At 47.6% G+C, this 24650-nt stretch overlaps 1 protein-coding gene across 3 annotated transcripts in view; it reads left to right on the forward strand.

Moving 5' to 3' along the window:
* The window catches only part of LOC144597609 (bcl-2-modifying factor-like), a 65472-nt gene that overhangs the window by 23718 nt on the left and 17104 nt on the right, over positions 1–24650 (forward strand). For all 3 annotated transcript variants that reach the window (XM_078407111.1, XM_078407112.1, XM_078407114.1), the window contains exons 2-3: positions 549–915; positions 15001–15185. In XM_078407111.1, the coding sequence (XP_078263237.1) occupies positions 621–915; positions 15001–15185 (480 nt within the window). In that variant the 5' untranslated portion in view covers positions 549–620. The remainder of the gene's footprint in view (positions 1–548; positions 916–15000; positions 15186–24650) is intronic.

The raw sequence follows: 24650 nt of genomic DNA on the forward strand, positions 1-24650 counted from the left end.
ATTTATGTATAATATCTGATTTCATTGGATAGCATGCAAGACAAAGCTTTACACTGGATCTCTGTACAGTTGGCAATAATAAAACTAAACGAAAAAAATAATTACATGCATTGAAACAAGCTTAGCCTTCTGTGGGGTAAGTGTTTCGTGTTGATTTTAGTGAGCCTGCCAAAGGTGTGTAAGGTCTAATGTGTGGGAAGGAACTGCTGATGCTGGTTTACACCGAAGATAGTCACAAAATGCTGGAGTTAATCATCGGGTCGGACAGCATCTCTGGACAGAAGAAATGGGTGACGTTTCGGGTCGAGACCCTTCTTCAGACCGGAGACTTCAGAAGGACTGAGTCTGAAGAAGGGTCTCGACCCGAAACGTCACCCATTCCTTCCAGAGATGCCGTCCATCCCGCTGAGTTACTCCAGCATTTTGTGCCCAATTGACATCTGCAGACTCACTGAATAGTAACGGGAAGCCTAAAATCTCCAAACTGTGGACTGGTGCAGGATGGGTTTACGCTGTTGCTTTCATCAGTCTTTCTGTTCTGATCATAGGGACCGTCCTCTGCTTCCATTTCCAAGAGAGCTTCCCCCAGAGTGCGCACCGTAAGGCCACGGTTGAATGCCATGGATCTGTGCGAGGCGGAGGAGCACGACACTGACGACGAAGTGTTTGGCCACGACCTGACGGCGCCCGACAGTGGGTACAGCGAGGCTGGCGGCAACAGTCCCCCCACCTGGAACGCTGGCAGGCCACGCCTCTTCCACCAAACACACCCCTGCAGACCAGCGTACAGCCACGCGGAACAGTGTGACAGGGGCACTCAGACCTCCAGCTCCACCCCCCCACCACTCCACCCGCAGCCTGCCAATCCCATCTTACCCAGCGCAGTGGGAAGTGAGCCACAGAGACTGTTCCATGGTAATCAACTTTTCCCATTTGATTTTCTCTCCATGAACACATGTTTCGTGTCGACAAACGTTATTCTGTTCAATAACGATGCATTTGCATGCTTCAACTTTAAGATTGCTGTCTTTTCGTCCGAGAAGTGTGATCAAATAACCCTTTCTCATTTTGGATCTGTTTTAAAGTCAAATGCAAAGTAATGCAATGCACTGCAAGTGCTCTATTTGTCTCTCTTGTTTGTCGTACGTGGCTCACCACTCTCTGTCATTTCATTTTCTCTCTTGGTCTCTCTGTGGTAAACCCCTTCTTTCGCCACCTCTTTGCTTCCATATCTGTTGTGCTGCTTGCTGTAAGTAAGAATTTCATTTTTCAGTTTCAGAACATCTCTATACTAAAACTCTCGTTTGTTTGTTTGTTTGTTTGTTCCTGAACTACCGCCAAAAACGGTGCACGATCGCGCGACAATTTTAGGCCCACCTTACTCACCGTCCTCCCTTTGGTGCTAATGGAAGAAGTTTCATTGAAATCGGTGTTATATTTTTAGTTATTCACATTTTAAAGTTTAAATCTATCCTCGGGAGGGAGGGAGGGAGGGAGGGAGGAGGGGGGGGGGAGGGAGGGAGGAGGGGGGGGGGGAGGGAGGGAGGAGGGGGGGGAGGGAGGGAGGGAGGGGGGAGGAGGGAGTGGGGGGGAGGGGAAGGGGGTGGAGGGGAGGGGGAAGGGAGGGGGGAGGGGGAAGAGGTGGTGGGGGAGTGGGAGAAGTAGGGAGGAGAGGGTGCTGCACCAATGCAGGAGAGGTTTGGGCCCAACGGGTCCATTTGGTCTAGTGTGACAATAAAACACTCTTGACTCATAAGGTCATAAGTTATAGGAGTAGAATTAGGCCATTCGGCCCATCAAGTCTACGCCATTCAATCATGGCTGATCTATCTCACCCTCCTAACCCCATTCTCCTGCCTTCTCCCCATGACCTCTAACACCCGTACTATTCAAGAATCTATCTCTGCCTTAAATATATCCACTGACTTTGCCTCCACAGCCTTCTGTGGCAAAGAATTCCACAGATTCACCACCCTCTGACTAAAGAAATTCCTCCTCATCTCCTTTCTAAAATAACATCCTTTTATTCTGAGGCTATGACTTTTGAGGCTTTGATTCTGAACCTAGACTTTCCCACTAGTGGAAACATCGTCTCCACATCCACTCTATCCAAGCCTTTCACTATTCTCTACATTTCAATGAGGTCCCCCCTCATTCCTCTAAACTCCAGCGAATATAGGCCCAGTGCCGTTAAATTGGGTTAAATTGTTGCTGTGCATAAACTATGTAAGAGCATCAAGACACGCCTTTGTTACTTCTGCACACGACTTACGATTAACTAATGAAAAGACCAAGCAATTGGAAGGGGAAGAAGCAGAATTGTCTATACGTTCATTGTCTGTGGACTGGGAGGGGAACTCATCCACACAAAATAAGCACCCTGCTTGACAACAAGGTCTAAGGAACCTCGCGTGGTGGCCCTCAGAATTTGTTGCTGTGAGGTGCGGTGGATGTAGCTGATGTGCCAAGAGAATCCATTGTGGTCTGGCCACAGATTAGCATTAGGTCATTTGCAAATTCACAGTGGCTAAGGCCTGTTTCTGGTCAGGCTTTGACAATTGACTGTGGTGCATCTTGTAGATGTTACACTGCAGCCGCGATGCATGCATGCATGGTGGGAGGATTGAGTGTTTAGGGTGGTTTGTATTGTGTTAGTCAATTAGTTGTCTTTGTCCTGGATAGTGTCAAACTAGGTAAGTTTTGTCAGAGTGCATTTATCCAGACAACTGGAAAGTATTCCATAACCCTTCTGACTTATTTATCCCTGTAGGCCCAGGGGCCGATGTAGGCCCGGACACTGTAGGCCCGGGGGCCGATGTAGGCCCAGACACTGTATGTGGAAATTGGGTATTTTTAAAGCAGAGGCTGTTAGTTTCCTGATTAGTAAGGGCATCAGAGGTTACGGAAGCCAGGAGAATGGGGTAGGGAAGGAAAAATAGATCAGCCACGATTGAATGGCGGAGTTTACCCGATGGGCCGAATGGCCCAATTCTGCTGCTATGTCTTATGGTTTTCTGGAAAGATTTAGGGATGTCAGGTTATGAGTCATTGGCAGTAGGATACCCAGCCTCTAATCTGCTCTGATGATCTCTCATATCATGCAAAAATATAACGCTTCATTTTAATTAGTTAGCAAAACAAGCAGATGCAAACCCCGAAATTTGCTTGCAAAGTACTCCTAAATACAGAGCCCAACTGCTTGTGGTCAAGAGACACAAGAGACTGCAGATGCTGGAATCTGGACCAAACAAACTGCTGGAGGAGTGATGGGGTAGACTTTGGCCATTCGACCCATCAAGTCTACTCCGTCATTCAATCATTGCTGATCTATCTTCCCCTATCTTAACCCCATTCTCCTGCATTCGCCTCATAAACCTGACATCCACGGGCTACATGAGTGGAGGGCGTGGAACGGTCGCCGTTTTCGGCGCATAGACCGCAGCAACCCTGATGCAGCATCTCGATCCGAAACATCAACCATCCTCCTGCCTCCACAGATGCTGCCTGACCTGCTGAGTTCCTCATCCAAGGCCTCTCCTGCTGACACAAGTGGTGATGGCGTTGAACTTGGAGGTGATCACTGTGGAGGTGGGAGGGTTGTGAAAGTGAGTGTCTGACTCTTTTGGAGACATGACCAGGCAATTTTCAGATTACACTTGGTGTTGCTGGACTTGGTGAGGTCAGGGTTGATGGGTGAGTGGGTGAAGCGAGATGGGAAGGTGAACGATAGATTACTCTAAGCTGAGAGGGAAACGAAGGCGATGGGCAGGCAGGGATGCAAAATAACATTTAACAAGAAAAAACAAAGGGCAAGGTGTAGAGAAATGGTTGAAGGCCTTGGAATGAAATAATCATTTTCATTTCCAGTTTACTTTTATTGTTCTTTTATCGTATTCAAGAGAGAGTTAGATATAGCTCTTAGGGCTAACGGAATCAAGGGATATGGGGAGAAAGCAGGAACGGGGTACTAATTTTGGATGATCAGCCTTAATCATATTGAATGGCGGTGGTGGCTCGAAGGGCCGGATGGCCTGTTCCTGCACCTATTTTGTACGTTTCTATGTTTCTATTGTTGGATGAGTTACATCTTGTTGTCGCAATCCAAAACCAGCCATCTCTCACAGATCAGCGGATACACTCGAGACTGAGGGGGTTGGATCTTGTTGAGCAAGGGATCTAGAACTGGCTGAGATGCAGCCGATGCCCAGTCTAGTTGTATGCTAGACCTGGCTTCTGCACTGACTAGGCCTGCTTTTTCTTCCCGTATCTTTATCTCCTTTAAGAAGCTGTGGTTCGGCAGGAGTGGTTAATTTATTCCCAGGGACATTTCAGTTCTGCTCCTGCCACACAATGCAGTACTCGCCCACTAGGCCAGGCCAAGAAGACAGCAGCAAGTTCATTTATTTACAATTACTTAAATGTTAAGCCATTTGGATGCAATTGGATACAAGTGGTGTTGGAGTAGAGAAGTTCCTGCTTGACCAAGTGCATGAAGGTGTGTGTTAGTGTAAGAGCACATCTTTGTCAGAGTGCAAGTGGGTGTGTTTCTGCCTGAGTGTACACGTGTGGGGCCAATTGTTTGTGCATGTACGCGTGTGTGTGCGAACATGTGTTTAATTCAGTTTAGTTTAGTTTAGAGATACAGTATGGAAACAGGCCACCGAGTCCACCTTGACCATCAATCACCCGTTCACACTAGTTCCATGTTCTCATCCACTCCTTACACATTAGGGGCATATTACAGAAGCTAATTATCTTACAAACTTACATGTCTTTGGGGTGTTGGAGGAGATCAGAGCACCCGGAGGAAACCCGCGTGGTGACAGGGTAGGGTTGCCAACTGTCCCGTATTAGCCGGAACATCCCGTATTTTGGGCTAAATTGGTTAATACGGGACTGTCCTTGTCCTGTATTAGGCCCGGACACTGTAGGCCCGGGGGCCGCTGTAGGCCCAGACACTGTAGGCCCAGGGGCCGATGTAGGCCCGGACACTGTAGGCCCGGGGGCCGATGTAGGCCCGGACACTGTAGGCCCAGGGGCCGATGTAGGCCCGGACACTGTAGGCCCAGGGGCCGATGTAGGCCCGGACACTGTAGGCCCGGGGGCCGATGTAGGCCCGGACACTGTAGGCCCAGGGGCCGATGTAGGCCCGGACACTGTAGGCCCGGGGGCCGCTGTAGGCCCAGACACTGTAGGCCCAGGGGCCGATGTAGGCCCGGACACTGTAGGCCCGGGGGCCGCTGTAGGCCCAGACACTGTAGGCCCAGGGGCCGATGTAGGTCCGGACACTGTAGGCCCGGGGGCCGATGTAGGCCCAGACACTGTAGGCCCAGGGGCCGATGTAGGCCCGGACACTGTAGGCCCGGGGGCCGATGTAGGCCCAGACACTGTAGGCCCAGGGGCCGATGTAGGCCCGGACACTGTAGGCCCGGGGGCCGATGTAGGCCCAGACACTGTATGCTTACGGTGTTCGGGGAGCGGAGCTGAGTGCGTTCGCCTAACGGAGGTTGCGTAGCAACCCGCCTCCCGGCCCGGGCGGCCACCATTGGTGGAGCGGGAGCACGTGACCGCTGGATGGATGAGGTCACGTGGGGCGGTGACGGCAACTTGTCCTTTATTTGGGAGTGAGAAAGTTGGCAACCCAATGACAGGGAGAACGTGCAAACTCCACACAGACAGCACCGGAGGTCAGGATCGAAACCCGGGTCCCTTGCGCTTGGAGGCAGCAGCGTTACCAACTGCGCCACTGTGCCGCCCTAAACCCTGTTTGTGCGTGTGCGTTTGTGTGTGTGCGTGCAATGCAGGAATGTGTGTGTGTGTGCCTGCATGCATGTATTTATCCCAGGAAAAGGCAGCCATCTCCAGCAGTGGTCCCCAGCCCATGCACCCATGCTCCTACAATCACTACTGTACTGCTTCAGCAATTGAAGGAGGGCTGGTTGGGTGAAGTACTGAGGCTGCCATTGCTGGTGGAATAGACCTCCAGCTTGATTACCTGTGACCAGGAGCAGAAGTTAGAAAGATCAAAAGCCTTTTAACATCAGGTGGTCAGCAGTTGAGATTAATCTTTGAACTCAGCTTAATGGCTGCCGTCTGAGATTCTGCACAGACTTTTAGCATCAGGGTGCAGCTGGTAGAGCTGCTACCTCACAGCGCCAGGTATCCGAGTTCCATCCCGACCTTGGCTACTGTCCATGTGGAGCTTGAAAATTCTCCCTGTGATCGCGTGGGATTCCACCGGGTGCTACAGTTTCCTCCCACATCCGCAAAAGACGTGCAAATCTGCAGGTTAATTGGTCTCTGTAAATCGCCCTTAGTGTGTAGGGAGTGGATGTGAAAGGGGGGGTAACATAGAACTAGTGTGAACGGGTGATTGATGGTCGGCGTGGACTCTGTGGGCCGAGGTTCCCACGCTGTATCTCTAAACTAAACTAAACCAAGATGAGGTGAAGTTCCACCATGAAGGTATTATGTGCCAAGAATCAACTTTCCTCTTGCTCCTGACACATATGCCCACTACTGAGTTTTGAGCTCTTTCCTAGTTAAAATTTGCCTCTACTAAAGGGTGATTTAACTGAGCTGTTTGGACTGTTTAAAGTTGCTGATCGGATAAACAGGGCAATTTAATTCCCTGTGAACATGAGAACATTACCTAAGCCAGTGCCTGTTGTTGGGATGTTGGGGAGCAAGCGATTGGGAAGCAACAAATGCTGGTGGAAACTTGAAATGTTTTCTCCCCAAAGTTAAAGTTGGACCACAACAAACAATCTCAGAATGTGTGGGGAAGGAAATGCAGATGCTGGTTTACACTGAAGTTAGACACAAAATGCTGGAGTAACTCAGTGGGACAGGCAGCATGTCTGGAGAGAAGGAATGGGTGACGTTTCGGGTCAAGGTTCTTCTTCAGATGACTCAATCTCAGAAGTTGAAATGTTAGATTTTTGCCGCACTATTGTATTGAGGAATACGGAACTCATGTGGGTAAATGGAGCCTAGAAGCTGACCAGACAGGACGAGCCGGGGGTGGGATGTGGTCACGGAAAATGTGGGCCTAAATTATGATGCCGTCATGGTGTATATCACAGAGGCACGGAAAATGGAATCAGGGAAGTGATGCATGAACACAAGGAATATAAAAACAAACAATAACAAACACCAAACTCAACGTAGGAACTGACTGAAAACGCTTGAAACCGTCAGAGAACAAGGAATATACATCTCAGCCTTTCCCTATCTTTAAAAATAAATAGTAAAAGAGAAATTGCTGTGCTCAGCAATTCTTTCTGGAGTTTTCTTTAATAATAATAATAATAATAATAAACATTTATTTTATATAACGCTTTTCCAAGTGCTCAAAGACGCTTTACAAAAACAGTCATGACATAAAAACAAACAGACAAACTATCCTACTTGGTGCCTGATGGTTTACATTGAAAACATTGGAGGACAAACAAAACTGAAAGCATTTTCAAGGGATGAAATGGTCTTTCAACATATTGACTGTTCGCAGTTGCAGCGAGGTCATAAGAACATAAGTGATAGGAGCAGAATTAGGCCATTCAGCCCATCAAGTCTACTCCGTCATTCAATCATGGCTGATCTATCTCTCCCTCCTAAACACATTCTTCTGCCTCCTCCCCACAACCCCTGACACCCGTACTTATCATGAATCTATCTATCTCTGCCTTAAAAATATCCATTGATGGCCTCCACAGCCTTCAGTGGCAAAGAATTCCACAGATTCGCCACCCTCTAAATGAAGAAATTCCTTCTCATCTCCTTCCTTTAGGAGCTCTGTCGAAATCTGATGCTATGACCTCTAGTCCTAGACTCTCCCACTAGTGGAAACATCCTCTCCACATCCACTCTATCCAGGCCTTTCATATTCCAGCTCTGAGGTCATGCGCATTGATAGGAAAGTTGCAAGACAGCATATTTGTTAAATGACTTTAATGTTAGACTTTAAAGACACTGTGCGGAAGCAGGCCCTACGGCACACTGAGTCCGTGCTGACCAGCGATCACTACACACTAGGGACAATTTACAATTTGTACTGAAGCCAATTAATCTACAAACCTCCACGTCTTTGGAGTTTGGGAGGAAACCGGAGCAAGCGGAGAAAACCCACGCAGTCGCGGGGAGAACGTTCATTGTGTTGAACACGTTCATTGGCATTTATCTCACTCCACATCGCATTTCATTTTAACTTTATGTTTCTTTCTTGGCACGAAACACCAACTGGGTTTGACAAGGAAGCTGCAGGTATAAACTGAACTCCATTCAGAAGCTAGGCTTTCATGCGCCTCTCCTAAACTCACAATAAATCTGAGGAAGGGTCTCGACCCGAAACGTCACCCATTCCCTCTCTCTCTCTCCCTCTCTCTCTCTCGAGATGCTGCCTGTCCCACTGAGTTACTCCAGCTTTTTGTGTCTATCCTCTTAGTGGATGTTGCATTATCCCGTTCAACAGGAAAGGGAATCCAGAGCTTTGTCTCTTTTGACGACCCGTTGGTCTTAACGTTCACAGCTTGCAAAGTGACAGTTGATTCAACGCACCCTCATCTTAAGTTCACACTCCAGTTTACATAGAGCAGCCAGATGTTGAGAACATCTGTCGTCTCGTCAGCAACATTGCAGATCCCGTAACAGGCTTTCAGTTTCTCCTTTATCTCCTCGATGTACTATTGAAAGATGTCCAGCAAGTTTAACTTTCACAGCTATGAAATATGATCTGATGTTTTGTCAGATTGCATTCTGCTCAATAGCCACGCTGCCAAATGCACGCAGGGAATATTTACTGTAGTGGAAGCTTTGGTAAGATGTTTGTGGCTGAGGCTGGTTATGTGATTTGGTTTGAAAAAAATCCCTGAAAGTTTTCTGCCATTTCCCTTTTTTTTCCCCACCCTCCCAGCTGTGTGTTTATGGGGCATTGTCTCCCAAGTGTTGTAGTCTCTGTGTGGCTTACCAGTACACGCATGTGGAGCATGACAATAAACACCTACTGTATTCAGGCTATCTACTTCATCTAAGCCTTACTCCCAGGGTGGAAATGTCAAAGACTAGAGGGCAGAGCTTTAAAGTTAGAGGGGCAAAGTTTAAAAGGGATGTGCAGGGAAAGTTGTTTACACAGAAGGTGGTGGGTGACTGGGATGAGCTGCCTAGGGTGGTGGTAGAGGCAGATACAGCAGTGGCATTCGAGAGGGTTTTAGATAGGCATGTGCAGGGAATGGAGGGATATGGATAATGTGTAGGCAGATCACATTTGTTGATCTAGACATTATGTTCAGCACAGCCATTGTGGGCTGAAGGGCCTGTTCCTGCGATGCACTGTTCTATATAGTTCCATGGTAGATACTTGATGACATTGTAAAGATCACCCTCTCATTTGCTGCTTGTCCACATTTTGTCAGTAGCTACACCTTGGCTGCAATGGCTACTCCTGTGAAGTAAGTTGTTGGGTTGGTTCAGTCCACCAATACTAAATTAAAAATCACTCCTTTCTCAGAAGTCACAGAGATTACCAAAAATCATTGACGGTCGCGAAAACTTTGAGCCATGAGCACTGAAAGAGGACCTAGCTTAACTTAATTTAATTAAAATTGGCTTAATTTAATCGCGGCACAAAGTAAAGGGGATGAATGGCCTCCATTTCTACTGTTTATATTCTCTTATATTGTTTTGTTTATTGTCACGTGCACTGAGGTACAGTGAAAAGTCTTTAAAAAAAAGTATTATCACATTATTACATAAGATAATATGTATACAATCATAAATATCACTTTATTAAGGGATTGGACAGGCTAGATGCAGGAAAAATGTCCCCGATGTTGGGGGAGTCCAGAAGCAGGGGTCACAGTTTAAGAATAAAGAGTAGGCCATTTAGGACTGAGATGAGGAAAAACTTTAGAGTGTTGTGAATCTGTGGAATTCTCTGCCACATGAGGCAGTGGAGACCAATTTGCTGGATCTTTTCAAGAGAGAGTTAGATTTAGCTCTTGGGGCTAACGGAATCAAGGGATATGGGGAAAAAGCAGGAACAGGGTACTGATTTTGGATGATCAGCCAATCAGCCATGATCATGTTGAATGGCGGTGCTGACTCGAAGGGCCGAATGGCCTACTCCTGCACCTATTTTCTATGTTTCTATTATAATTTTTTAAACTATACACTTGTATTGATTAAACATTTTACTATTTGACAGGAAGTGAGGGGATTAAGGGATATGGGGTTAGTGCAGGAAAGTGGTGCTGAGGTGGAAGATCAAGCATGATCTTATTGAATGGTGGAGCTGGTTCAAAGGATGGAATCGTCTCCTCCTGTTTCATTTTCTTATGTTCTTATATTTGCAGTCTAGGCAAGGCGAGCTTATTGTTTAACGTGATGTTCTTAAAGAGTGCGAAGCAAGGATCACGATAAGGACATTTGTTAACCAGTTAGGAACACCCAATGAAACAGTCAGACTAAGATTGACTACTGGAGGAAGCCACCACTGCGATCTGGGCTTGCATCATGAGCTCACATCTCATTCTCGCTCCAGGCCATCTCGGCAAACTCGTTTTACATGTAAAGCAGGCTCAATAAGGAAGTAAATTTTGCAAAAATAAAATCATGAATTTCCTCCCAAAACTGGATCCTTTCCGCTTTAGCCATGACTTGACACAGTGTCGCAGCGGCAGAGTTGCTGCCTTACAGCGCCAGTGACCCAGGTTCGATCCTGACCACGGGCGCTGTCTGTGGGTAGTTTAGATGTTCTCCCCGTGACCTGTGTGGGGTTTCTCCGGGTGCTCCGGTTTCCACCCACTCTCCAAAGACGTACAGGTTTGTGGGTTAATTGGCTATGGTAAAATTGTAAATTGTCCCTAGTGTGCGTGGGATGGTGTTAGTGTGCGGGGATCACTGATGTCAGCATGGACTCAGTGGGCAGAAGGGCCTGTTCCCAATCTGTATCTCTAAACTTAACTAAACTAAGACTCAGTGCAGGAGGACTCTCTCTTCTCGAGTCAGAGTACATGGCAACTCCCCCATAGGGACCTGTCCCTGTCCATAACTGATGTTACGGAGCAATACTATAGGAGATGCTATCCTCATGTCCTGGTTTCTCCATGGGTTGATACCTAAACATAATATTTGTACTGTAGGAGTGCTGTGGAGTTGGAGGTGATCTCCCTCATAAGGGACATTAAACCAAGGACTCCTCAGGGCACGAGATGCAACAACACTATTCAGAGATTCTTCTCTAGTTTCCTGGTTTCTCCTTGGGTTGACAAAGTAAACATAAGTCACCTGACGATTTATATGTTTGCTGGTAGTTTTTTGAGTTTTTATTTCTAGTTTCAGCTTCGGAAACAGGCCCTTCGGCCCACTGAGTCCGCACCGACCAGCGATCCGTGTACATTAACACTATCCTACACACGCTAGGGACAATTTATGCTTACACCAAGCTGATTAACCTACATACCTGTACGTCTTTGGAGTGTGGGAGGAAACCGAAGATCTTGGAGAAAACCCACGCAGGTCACGGGGAGAACGTACAAACTCCGTAACGACAGCACCCGTAGTCAGGATCGAACCGGGTCTCTGGCGCTGCAAGCGCTGTAAGGCAGCAACTCTACCGCTGCGCCACCGTGCTGCCCAAGCTCGAGCTTACTCTTGGTGACATGGCTGGTGTATGCTTACCTTACCACTGCCACTCTCATCATTCCTACTTGAAAATCTCCCAAAATCGGAAAAGTCTCGCTTTGTAACTATAGTCATACGAGTCAACCAGCATGGAAACAGGCCCTTCGGCCCAACTTGCCCATGCCGACCACGATACCCCATCTCCACTGGTCTCACCGACCTGTGTTTAGCCCATAACCCTCTCAACCTTTCCTATCCATCCTTAACATGTAACAGAAATATACATCTAATGTCATAGTGTCAGGATTACTGGATTGCATGTTAAGAGATCGAAGATTTTAAACATGGTTCCACACGTGGACTATACATTTTCAAAACTAAAGGGAAGGAAAAGAACAGCCCTGACGAGAGGGACGAGCATCTTAACCAGACTTTCCCTCCATGCTCCACACGATACACTCTATCCCTCCATCTTCATTTCCCACGGGAAGTCAAAGATGTTCTGGGAACATCCTCGATGGTCCGAATGGCCTAATTCTGCTCCGATGTCTTACGGACAGGCAAAAAAACATTGCAAAGAAAATAGGCCCAGATCATCACTCCCATAAATATTTATTTCTTTGCCAAAAAAAATCCTATAATCCGATACCCTTTGGGATTTAGTGGGACCGGACCTGTAGACTCCTGTCTATGTGCTACTCTTGTCATTACACAAAACACCGAAGATCGACACAAGGTGCTGGAGTAAATTAGCAGGTCAGCCAGCGTCGACACAAGGTGCTGGAGTAACTCAGGGGGTCAGGCAGCATCAGGGCCGTCTTAACGCATGGGCCTGATGGGCACTTGCCCGGGGGCCCACGAGCATAGGGGCCCCATGCTGATCTGTGTATGTTAAGTGACTTGCAATAAATAAATACTACTTTAAAAATGTAGGTTCAATAAGTGCTTTTTTCGCAACATTTTCGGTCACTAAGTGCTTCTCACAGCGATCTGCAAGTGCTTTTCGCAACAATGTAGCACCCTAGGTCCATCGCTAAGTGCTTTTCGGTAAGTGCTTTTCGCCGGCACGACGGGGGGGGGGGGGGGGCTGGTAGGGAAAGGGGGGTGGGGGGGAGTAATGGTAGGGGCCCCAGTACACTGCTTTGCCCGGGGGCCCATAATGCTGTAAAAACGGCCCTGGGCAGCATCACAGGATTACTGCAGCACTTTGTGTCGATGCTGCAGCCACCTATTCCTTTTCTCCGGAGATGCTCTCTAACCAGCTGTGTTACTCCAGCACTTTGTGTCTATCTCCGGTATAAACCATCATCTGCAGTTCCCTTCTACACAATACACAAGCGGCCATTTATTTCATGTCTTCTGCGTGTTCGATAGTGGTACAATCGTTTTTCAAGTGAAGCTGAGAGCAGGAAGTATACATGCACTCTGAGTCCCGCTCGAGCTGTAGACACACCCACAAACCCTGACCCCTGGCATTGCAGACCACAACCCTGGCTCTGATCCCTCCCCACCCAGCCCACAGTCAGCAGCCTGGCTCCCACTGCATTGCTTTCCCCCGGCATTCACCGCACATCCTTCTTGCACTCTGGCCTCCCAGCACATGAGCAGAGGATCTAGACCTAGATGAGCAGGACACCCGGACTTGTCAATCATCGGGTGCCGGATCATGGAGCGTTCTTGCGGTCCGATCTCCACTCCAACCAAGACCTGCAAATGCAAGCAGGCAGTCAGAGCCACCCGAACAGCTGGCAGATGTGTTCCCGACTCATACGCTCAAAAGCTTTAGGAGCAGAATTAGGCCATTCGGCCCATCAAGTCCACTCCACCATTCAATCATGGCTGAACGATCTTCCCCTCTCGACCCCATTCTCCTGCCTTCTCCCCATAACCCCGTCGACTCTTGCAGGTCTGAGTGGAATGTGAGGGGTTCAGAGTGCACGTGGGAATCCGAGAGGCTCCGGGAGAGTGATCTGGTGAAGAGAGATTAATTGTCAGAAACGTGTGGACTTGGAATAGGTCTTCTGTGTATTAACTGTGCCACCCCAACAGGGGACCAGGCACGGTCATACTGAGTGGAGGGGCAGACTTGAGGGCCGAATGACCTACTCCTGCTCTTATTTTTCTCGGTTATTGTGTCTGTTGGCAGAGTGCAGTATTTATCTTAGGCCCTAAGTTCAAAATTTACTCTCTGCCATATGTGTGTTTATTGTTCCTGCATTTCATCTAATTTTGGAATTTTGCTTGATCATCCAGTCTGCAAATAATCATGTAGCAATTCATGCAAATTTTTACTTACATGTGTGAACATCTGTATGTGTTGTGTTTAGTTTAGTTTAGAGATACAGCATAGACATAGGTCCTTTGGCTCACTGAGTCCACACCGACCATCGATCACTCGATCACTAGTTCTGTGTAATCCCACTTTGGCATCCACTCCCGACACACTAGGGGCAATCTTCAGAACGCCAATTGACCTACAAGCCCACACACGTGGCCCACACATGTGGAATGTGGGAGGAAATCGGAGCATCTGGAGGAAGCCCATGCGGTCACAGGGAAAACGTGCATACTCCACACGGAGAGCACCTGAGGTCAGGATCAAACCGGGATCTCTGGCACTGAGAGTCGGTGGCTCCACCAGCTGCGCCATTGTGCCGCAACTGTATGCGTGTGTGTGTGTGTGTGTGTGTGTGTGTGTGCGTGTTTGTGCACACACATGCGCATGTGTGCATGTGTGTGTATGCATATGTCTGTATGCGCATGTGTGTATGCGCATGTGTGTGTTTGTGTGTGCGTGTGTGTATGCACATATGTGTGCATGTGTGTATGTACATCTGTATGTGCATGTGTGTGTATGTGCATGTGTGCGTGTGTATGCACATGTGCGTGTGCATTTGTGTGTATGCACACGATTGCGTGCATGTGTGTGTGTGTATGCACACATGTGCGTGTGTGTGTATGTGTGCGTGCATGTGTGTGTGTGCGCGCATGTGTGTGTGTGCCTGTGTGTAGTTGTGTGTCCGTGTGTGGAGACGTTGGTGAAGACAGAGGGATAGAAGGAGTTTGCTTTATTTTAATGGAAGGGATAACTCTTAACTTGAACTGGCCTGCAGTCATTTCTATTACACTGGTAAATGATGAAGCAGTTGCAAGCTCGCCCTTTCAGCGAAGCCATGGTGATAAACAGAAGTCACCAGTTCTGCCCCTGGTGATTACTGTTTTGTAGCTGGCCCGTCTTTCAAATGGACCCACTGGAGGAGCAGTAAGTCCACTTTCCCTGTGCTGCTCACAAAGGAAGGAGCTCGATGAAGTGGGGGGGGGGGGGGGTGAGAGGAGGAACTGTTACAATGTTGGCTGACGATTGCTTTACTTCCCTCCCAGGCAATGAAGGGTATCGGCTCCATTTTGCAGAGGTCTTTGAGGTGCCGCGGGCCAACACAGCATCTCGCAGCAATCAAACCGATCACCTCCCCATGGATTTGCTACCGGAGGAGAGAGTGGAGATTCGGATTGGGCAGAAACTACGACAGATCGGTGATCAGTTCCACAGCTCTTACGTTGAAAGGGTAAGTTGCAAACTAAAGGATAGGTGTGGGGCAGGGTGCATATGGGGTTAATGACTCAGGATAATACCTATCCACGTTTGACCAACGGTAGCTGTCGTGGCTCAGTGGCTAACGCAGAAAATTCAAATCAGATGGGTCCGTTGCTAATGTTGAATGCACTGTGGAATGCACATCATTGAGTCCTTATGTTGCAATGGGAATTTCAACATAGTCTTGTGCTGTTCTCACCTTCCATCGGTGCCAAAGTAATGGGACCAATAAGTAGAAACAAAGAACTCCGGATGCTGGTTTATACCAAAAATAGACACAAAGTGCTGGAATAACTCAGTGGAGGAAAAGGATGGGATAGGATAGTGTTAATGTGCGGGGATCGCTGGTCGGTGCGGACCTGGTGGGCCGAAAGGGCCTGTTTCCGCGCTGTATCTCTAAACTAAAGTAAGCTACTCCGAGCAATGTCACGGGCAATTGTCCTTTCCAACTGCACCACTTCTTGTCAGCATATTGATGGCAGCTACGTACAAGGGGAACATTCAGTGCCTGCAAGGGAAGGGGTTCTCAATGACAAAAGGTAGGGTGGGTTGTTCCACAGGCGTCGGTCGGTGCTGGGGCATTGCATGCATTAACATTTAGGAATTGGAAGTGCAATCTCAAAGTTTCTGAGGTAGCACAAAGAAAGTTATACTGATTAAAACAATGGTAAAATGCAAAACAACTTTAATACATTTGCAGATTGGATGGCAAGTGAACTTCAGTTAGTGTTAAGTGGGAGGGAGTGCATTTTGAACAGAGGAATATGGAACCCCTTGCCACTTGGAAAATGAACCCTTTGCTTTTCCACCCACTTCGAGAAATGTGCATTTACAAACCATTAACAGCACAACACTGGGCTCATTTTCATGAAAGCAGAAACATTATGTTAAATGTTTTGAACCTTGCTTGGACCACACTGAGAGTACTGTGTGCGGTTAAGATATTGTAATAAACATTCAAAAAGCATCATATGTCACAAGTGAGAGCTCAGAGCTATCAGGAAAGACCAAAATGACTTTATTTTTCTCTAGAATAAGGACCAACTGATTCACTCTTTAAGATGGTGAATGGTCTTAATAAAGCTGGGTTAGAGAAAATATTTCTATGTTGGTAATGGAAAACAAGGCAGCACAGTGGCACAGCTGGTAGAGCTGCTACCTCACAGCGCCGCAGACCCGAGTTAGATCCTGACCTTGGGTGATGTCTGTGTTGAGTTTGCACCTACTCCACCTGTGACCGGCCGGGTGGGTTTCCTACTACAGTTTCTTCCCACATCCCAAAGGCACGTGGGTTTGTAGATTAGTCGGGCACTGTAAATTGACCCAGTGTGCAGAGAGTGGATGCGAAAGTGGGATAACATCGAACTAGTGTTAACGGGTGATCGATGGTCAGAGTGGAGGTGAAGGGGAAAAGAGTTAATCGGAATCTAAGGGGTAACCTTTTTCACACAAAGGGTGGTGGGTGTATGGAACGAGCTGCCAGGGGAGGTGGTTGAGGCAGGGACTATCGAGATGTTTAAGAATCAATTAGACAGGTACCTGGATATGACAGGTTTAGTGGGAGATGTGCCAAATGTAGGCGAGTGGGACTAGTGCAGATGGGACATGTTAGTCGATGTGGGCAAGTTGGGCCGAAGGGCTTGTTTCCACGTTGTATGATTTCATGACTCTGTGATTGCATGGACTTGATGGGCCAGAGATCCTGTTTCCATGCTGTATCTTTCAAACCAATGCAATCAACAAAGGGATGACAGTCACAAAAAAATCCAACATAGATTCTGGAGAAATACCTGCACTCAGAGAGTAATTTGGACTGTGGAAATGACTACGAGTTAAGGTGATTGTTATTCTGCATTAAAGTGGAAACTTAATGTACCTGAGGGGAAATAAATAAATGGACTCCTGATCTGTCAGACAAAGTAGAATAGGGGGAGACTCATGTGAACTAGTTGGGGGTTGGGGCAAAGTTTCTGTGCCGTTTAATCTATGTTACTGCTTTAGCGGACCATTGATTAGGGCGGCACGGTGGCGCAGCGGTTGGGTTGTTGCCTTACAGCGCTTGCAGTGCTGGAGATCCGGGTTCGATCCCGACTACGGGTGCTGTCTGTACGGAGTTTGTACGTTCTCCCCGTGACCGTGTGGGTTTTCTCCTAGATCTTCGGTTTCCTCCCACACTCCAAAGACGTACAGGTTTGTAGGTTAATTGGCTTGGTATAGGTGTAAATTGTCCCTTGGGTGCGGGGATCGCTGGTTAGTGCGGACCCGGTGGGCCGAAGGGCCTGTTTCCGCACTGTATCTCTAAACTAAACTAAACTAAGCTAAACTAAACTAAACTAAAATGGAAGGTTTTAATGCTCTCTTCAGGCAGCAACACAGCGCATATCCTTAATTGATCAGAATTAATAGAGAGTTCCAAAACCTGCGCTCTGTTTGATGGTTCTGACGGTTTTCCGGATTGGGAATGCTTTCTGGTCCGGGCTCCGACATTTCCATCCGCGTTCCATCCCGTTGCCATGTAATTGAACCCTGCAGCTTGGCCTCCAGAAGAATGAGTGTGCTGGGCGAGAGAGGCTGGCACCTCCCTCCCTGTGCTTCAGCGATGGCAGGGAGCATCCATGAAGTCTGCTCCACCAGTTAGCAGATGGTATAAATAGACCGAGTATCATGCCAGGACACCGACCGGGCAGTGGGCCAGGCAGCAATAGTTTGCGTGCAAAGATAAACGCTTCATTAAGGCTGCAGTTGTATCTGCTCTCTGCATATAAACACAGGGTCCCAAGGGATTATTTAAAAAAAAAATCTGACCTTTATTACCCATTCCAGGAATGATGAAACCTATGGTTTGTGGTTTCTTTGTGATTTTTTACTACAAATGTCGTCAAAATAAAACTTACGGTATGAGCAAATCTTTCCCTCCAATTGTGGGCTTAAAGAACTTTTCAGAAACAGGAGCCCATAACCTTTAAGTATCGGAGTCTGTACCCCATGGATACTGTGGACCCATTTCCCCCAGCACATTGGGAGGTCAAACATAAGGGGTAAAGGTACAACGAATGGCTGGACCTTTAACAGTATTGATGTTCCTGCACTCTGTATCTTTTGTATAAAGCACCCTTTGCTCTATTTGTTGGCTCGGTTGCATTTATGAATAATACTATCTGACCTGATTAGATAACATGCAAAGCAAAGCTTTTCACGTGACAATAATAATAAACGTAAATAAAACCTCAATAAACCAAAAAGATCTCATGGCTTTGAAGAAGACAGGGGAAGAGGTTCCTAATGATTGGACCAATATTTATCTTGTGTGCAACATTATGATAACAGGTCATGATTACATTGCAGGTTGTGGAATTTGCTCTGACACTCCAACTGTCTTCAAGGCAGAGTATGATGGCCTCCATCAACAATTTAATGATGATTCAATGATACTTTATTGTCCCATGTACCTAGGTACTATTCTTCCCACTTGATAACCCCAATGATTTACTTATATAACTTCTCACTTGATAACCTCAATGATACACAGAAACAGAAAATAGGTGCAGGAGTAGGCCATTCGGCCCTTCGAGCCAGCAACGCCATTCAATACGATCACGGCTGATCATCCAAAATCAGTACCCAGTTCCTGCTTTCTCCCCGTATCCCTTGCTTCCGTTATCCCAAAGAACTATACCTCCCTCTCTTTTGAATACATCCAGCGAATTGGCCTCTACTGCCTTCTGTGGCAGAGAATTCCACAGATTCACAACTCTCTGTGTGAAACCAATGTACTACAGAATCAGTTTTTATGTGCTTGTTAACATGCAGGTAGCTTGTTATTGCACAATGTATGGAGTTAGTTATTGTCCTTAGCACAAGTGTGTATAGGCAGTCTAGATATTAAACTTGGGGCTTGGTATTCTTGGTAGAGCGCTTGACCTGGTGTTACAGCACAAGTACGTTGTGTTTCGATTGTACTTGTTTTTGCATACAATACGCAAAGTACACAGAGTTGTCATGTATCTGGCGCCAACAAAATCTTAAAATACTCATTAGAGGCCCGATAGTCCCTCTTTGTTTTCGACGCCCTCCGCTGCAGGGTCACTCTGTGTCCTGGCGCGCGCCCCCTTGGAAAGGCTTCTGCCCCGCGGCCCCTTGGAAAGGCTTCTGCCCCGCGGCCCCTTGGAAAGGCTTCTGCCGCCCCGGGGCCCCTTGGAAAGGCTTCTGCCGCACGGCCCCTTGGAAAGGCTTTTGCCCCGCGGCCCCTTGGAAAGGCTTCTGCCGCGCGGCCCCTTGGAAAGGCTTCTGCCGCCCCGGGGCCCCTTGGAAAGGCTTCTGCCCCGTGGCCCCTTGGAAAGGCTTCTGCCCAGCGGCCCCTTGGAAAGGCTTCTGCCCAGCGGCCCCTTGGAAAGGCTTCTGCCCTGCGGCCCCTTGGAAAGGCTTCTGCCCCACGGCTCCCCGGCCCTCTGTAAGTCAGCCAATGAGGAGCATGTCTGAGAAAACAATGGTGACTTGCATTTACAAGAATTAAATGTCAGGAGGAAGTTCGCAGATTCGGAGATAGTTCCAGCATCGACGGAGGCCATTCAGCCCAACCGATCCATGCCAGCTCTCTACTAGTTTCATATTTTCTGAATCTTCTCCCAATTTTATCCCACCATATATTTATCCATTTCCTTGTTGATGGACACTGCCTCCATGATATCTGTGGGCATTGGGTTCGAGATCCCAACTAGGCTGCATTTAAAAAAAAATATTGGCTTATTCTCATCCCCTTTAGCTTATACTTGTGATCTCTGGTCTTTACCCCAAACATCAATATGAACAGCCTCCACACTCTGCTCTGTCCAGACCCATCAGTCAAATTTCTCCAGAGCCTTGTCGTTGCCAAATAAACTAGTTCCAGTGTTTCCAATCTATCCTTATAGCTTTAGTCCCTCATCTCAGGAACCATTCCTGAAAATCTACTCTTTCACATCCTTCCTATAATTAAGCACAGTGCTCCAGTTAAGAACGAACCAAAGTTTTATTTAGCCTTCCCAAGGGGCAGCGCGGCATTTGTTTTGAGAAAACTAAAATCTAACAACAGGGATGTAATGCTGAGGCTTTGTAAGGCACTGGTCAGGCCTTATGAGCAGTTTTGGGCCCCATATGTGCTGGCTTTGAAGAGGATCCAGAGGAGGTTTACGAGAATGATCCCAGGTATGAGTGGGTTAACATATGATGAGCATTTGATGGCACTGGGCCTGTACATGCTGAGGTCTAGAAGGATGAGGGGGGATCTCTCCGAATCTTACCGAATAAGGAAAGGCCTGGATAGAGTGAATGTGGAGAGGATGTTTCCACGAGTGGGAGAGTCTAGGACCAAAGGCCACAGCCTCAGAATAAAAGGATGTACCTTCAGAAAGGAGGTGAGGAGGATTTTTTTTTGTCAGAGACTGGTGAATGCGTGGAATTCATTGCCACAGATGGCTGTGGAGACTAAGTCAATGGATTTTTTTAAGGTGGCGATTGACAGATTTTTGATTAGTCAGTGGTTATGGGGAGAAGGCAGGAGAATGGGGTTAAGAGGGAAGGATGGATCAGCCATGATTGAATGGCAGAGTAGACTTGATGGGCTGAATGACAAAATTCTGTTCCTGGGACTTATGAACTTATGAACTTTTATGAAGGTTATTTGGTAAGATTATACACTCGTTATGCACCGTGCCTTAAAGATGAAGCCTATTATATCTGATTAACTGCTTTCTCGCCCTTCCCTGCCATTTTCAGTGACATGCACCTGTACCTTCAGGTCTACTTGCTTCCTCATTCCTTCAATATAACTTTTCTCTTTCTTCCAACCAACATTCTCCGCATTAAATTGCATCTGCCACATGCCATCTGAAGAAAGGGTCGCGAGCTGAAACGTCACCTATCCATGTTCCCCCGGGCTGCTGCCTGACCCACTGAGTTACTCCAATGCTGAGCGTGAAGAGGGTGGCTCAGTGGCAGAGAGTAGAGTTGCTGTCTTACAGCGCCAGAGACCTGGGTTTGATCCTGACTACGGGTGCTATCTGTACGGAGTTTGTACGTTCACCCTGTGACCGTGTGGGTTTTCTCTAGGTCCGCACACATTCAAAAGACATGCAGGTTTGTAGGTTAATTGGCTTCTGCAAATTGTCCCTAGAGTGTAGGATGGAAGTAGTACACAGGTGATCACTGGTTCTCTGTGTTCTCTTTGGGTTGAAGGGCCTGTTTACATTTTGTATGTCTTAACAACACTAAAAAGTCAAACGTACTGTTTAAAAGGTGGAGGGAAAGGTAGTGAGATGGAGAGAATCGTTTGTGAGTGGAGTGAACAAAAGACCAGAATTGGATGGATGCTCATGGATAAAAGCTATTGTAAGTTGTGCCACTTTCCCATCCTACACATTAGGGGGATTTTACAGAAGCCATTTAACCTACAAACCTGCACGTCTTTGGATGTGGGAGGAAACCGGAGCACTGGGAGAAAACCCACGCGGTCACAAGGAGAAGGTAACTCCGTGCAGACAGCACATGTAGTCAGGTTCGAACCCAGGTGTCCGGCGCTGTGAGGCAGTAAAAGGTGTTGTCTGACATGTTTCAAAACAAGAATGCAAGTGACCCAGTGATTGATGGAAGAATGAAACCACTAGTGAGTCAAGATCATAAGTTGGTGGTTTAGTTGTGGTAAACCTTCGAGACCCTCTAAATAAGCCGTACGTGTTGATGCCTGGAAGTGATTGCCGGCTCTGCTGGTTCTCCGAGTGTCATAATCAGTGTCTGTTTCACTGACCACAGGCAAGTGTCCTGGTATCACTGGAATTGACAAGGGATTTAAAAAAACACAGTCTGAAGAAGGCTCCCTTCCCGAAACGTCGAGAGGTCCATTCCTTTCACAGATGCTGCCTGACCTGCTGAGTTCCTCCAGCACTTTGTGCTTTGCTCAAGATTCCGGCACCTGTAGTTTCTGTGCCTCGAGAATAAATACGTTTACATTTCTCCGTACCATCCAGATCACACAGCATACAGTGATAAAGCACCAGTGGCGGAGGGTGTTGTGAACTGTCCAACTATAATATCATCCATATTAAATCCTGTCGATCCAGCTTTGTGGAAGTTATTCCCCTCCTTCCTCATTAATTGCTGCTGTTTAGTTTAGGGATACAGTGCGGAAACAGGCCCTTCGGCCCACCAAGTCGGTGCCGACCAGCAATCACCCCCAACATTAACACTATCCTACACACGCTAGGGGCAAATTACACATACACCAAGCCAATTAACCTACATACCCATACGTCTTTGGAGTGTGGGAGGAAACCAAAGATCTCGGAGAAAACCCACACGGTCACGGGGAGAACGTACAAACTCCGTACAGACGGCACCTGTAGTCGGGATCAAGTCAAGTTGAGTTTGTTGTCATAAGATACAGGTACACACCTCCAAGGGCACAAGCAGAGCCAAGAGGTGACCCTTGAACACTCAAAGCACAGCTGACTTTGGCTTTGTGATTATTTATTTTAGAGATACAGCTTGGAAACAGGCCATTCGGCCCACCAAGTCCATGCTGACTCGACCACCCTTACACTAGTTCTATGTTATGCCACTTTCTTGGGGGGGGGGTTACAAAAGCCAATTAATCTACAAACCTGAAAGTCTTTGGAGTATGGGAGGAAACCGGAGCGGTGCGATTAAACCCCTGCAGTCACAGGGAGAAGGTACAGTCAGCACCCATAGTCTGGTTCGATCCCAGGTCTTTGGCACTGTGAGGCAGCAACCCTTCCACTGTGCCACCCGTGCCTTGGCGTCTCGGACAGAGTAACAACAGAGGCCACTGACCACTGCCCACTGGCGGAAAAAAACATGGCCCTTCCCCCTCCCCCAAATGCTGAGTCAAATGTCCATTGGGACACTTGTCCACCCATTGCCTGGAGCATGAAATGAGCCGGGAATTCCTAGGTTTACATGCAAGCTACACCAGATTGGAAAAAATCCAAGTGAATCGCTGCCTTACCTGATGCTGCCTGACCAGGCTTACCTGGGCTCACCTGGATCCAGGGCACTCCAGTACAGAATAGTGAAAGGCCTGGATAGAGTGGATGTGGAGAGGATGTTTCCACTAGTGGGGGAGTCTAGGACCAGAGGCCATAGCCTCAGAATTAAAGGACATTCCTTTAGTCAGAAGGTGGTGAATCTGTGGAATTCATTGCCACAGAGGGCTGTGGAGGCCAAGTCAATGGATATTTTTTAAGGCAGAGATAGATAGATTCTTGATTAGCACGGGTGTCAGGAGTTATGGGGAGAAGGCAGGAGAATGGGGTTAAGAGGGAAAGATAGGTCAGCCATGATTGAATGGTGGAGTAGACTTGATGGGCTGGAATATCTGAACATCCAACATGTGGACCAGACTTGGGACTGTGCAAATAAATGGCTCCCAAATATGGCGACTTGTGCATGTGTAAGCTTGCAAAAAAGAGTTTTACAGTGCAGGGCGTACATGATAATAAACCTGTGAATATGCAGCGGCAGACACACTCTCTAACCCTCAGTGAGGCAGGGAGAGGTAATCAGAGAGCAACAATCAGTGAGGAGAGCTGCACCAGGACATGGCTGTGGTGAGGTGAGGTGAGGTGAGGTGATCTCAATGCATTTTTAGCATGAGGCAATATCCTGATGTCTTCCAACAAACACCCCCACTTTGAATCACTCCAACCTCCATTGCCTTATCATCAAATTCTTATCAGCACCGACCAGGATGAGCAGTCTTACACAATGGTGCTGTTGTAAATGGTGCGTGCAACAGATTAGCCCTGTGGAGACTGCTCCCGGCTGCCTGTAATGTCTGTGTTGATGTTCTGCGCTATATTTAGGTGGTGAGTCATTGCCCGGGCTGTCGGCAATGGCTTGCCGCATAGTCTCCGGGAGCCAGCCTGCTCTTCTGTCGGTGTGCGTGTGCGTGTGCGTGTGCGTGTGCGTGTGCGTGCGGCAAGTGAGGGTTGAGGAAAGAAAATGCCCGAGGGGGCTCGGGGAATCCAGAACCAAGAGTGTGTGTTATTGTCGTATGACCCAGATAGAACAATGAAATTCTTACTTGCAGCAGCACAAAAGAATATACTGGAAGACGTAGGTTTAAGGTGAGGGGGGAAAGATTTAATAGGAACCTGATTGGTAAAATTTTCACACAAAGGGCGGTGGGTGTATGGAACGAGCTGCCAGAGGAGGTAGTTGAGGCAGGCACTGACACAATGTTTAAAAAACATTTAGATAGGTACACGGATAGGACTGGTTTAGAGGGATAAGGGCCAAACATAGGCAGGTGGGACTAGTGTAGATGGGGCATGTTGGTTGGTGTGGGCAAGTTGGGCTGAAGGGCCTGTTTCCACGCTGTATGACTCTATGACTAGTGGTAGCTCATTCAGAGTATCCCTACTTTACACATGCCGGACGGTTT

The sequence above is a fragment of the Rhinoraja longicauda genome, chromosome 10 (assembly GCF_053455715.1).
Source record: "Rhinoraja longicauda isolate Sanriku21f chromosome 10, sRhiLon1.1, whole genome shotgun sequence".
Taxonomy (NCBI): Eukaryota; Metazoa; Chordata; class Chondrichthyes; order Rajiformes; family Arhynchobatidae; genus Rhinoraja; species Rhinoraja longicauda.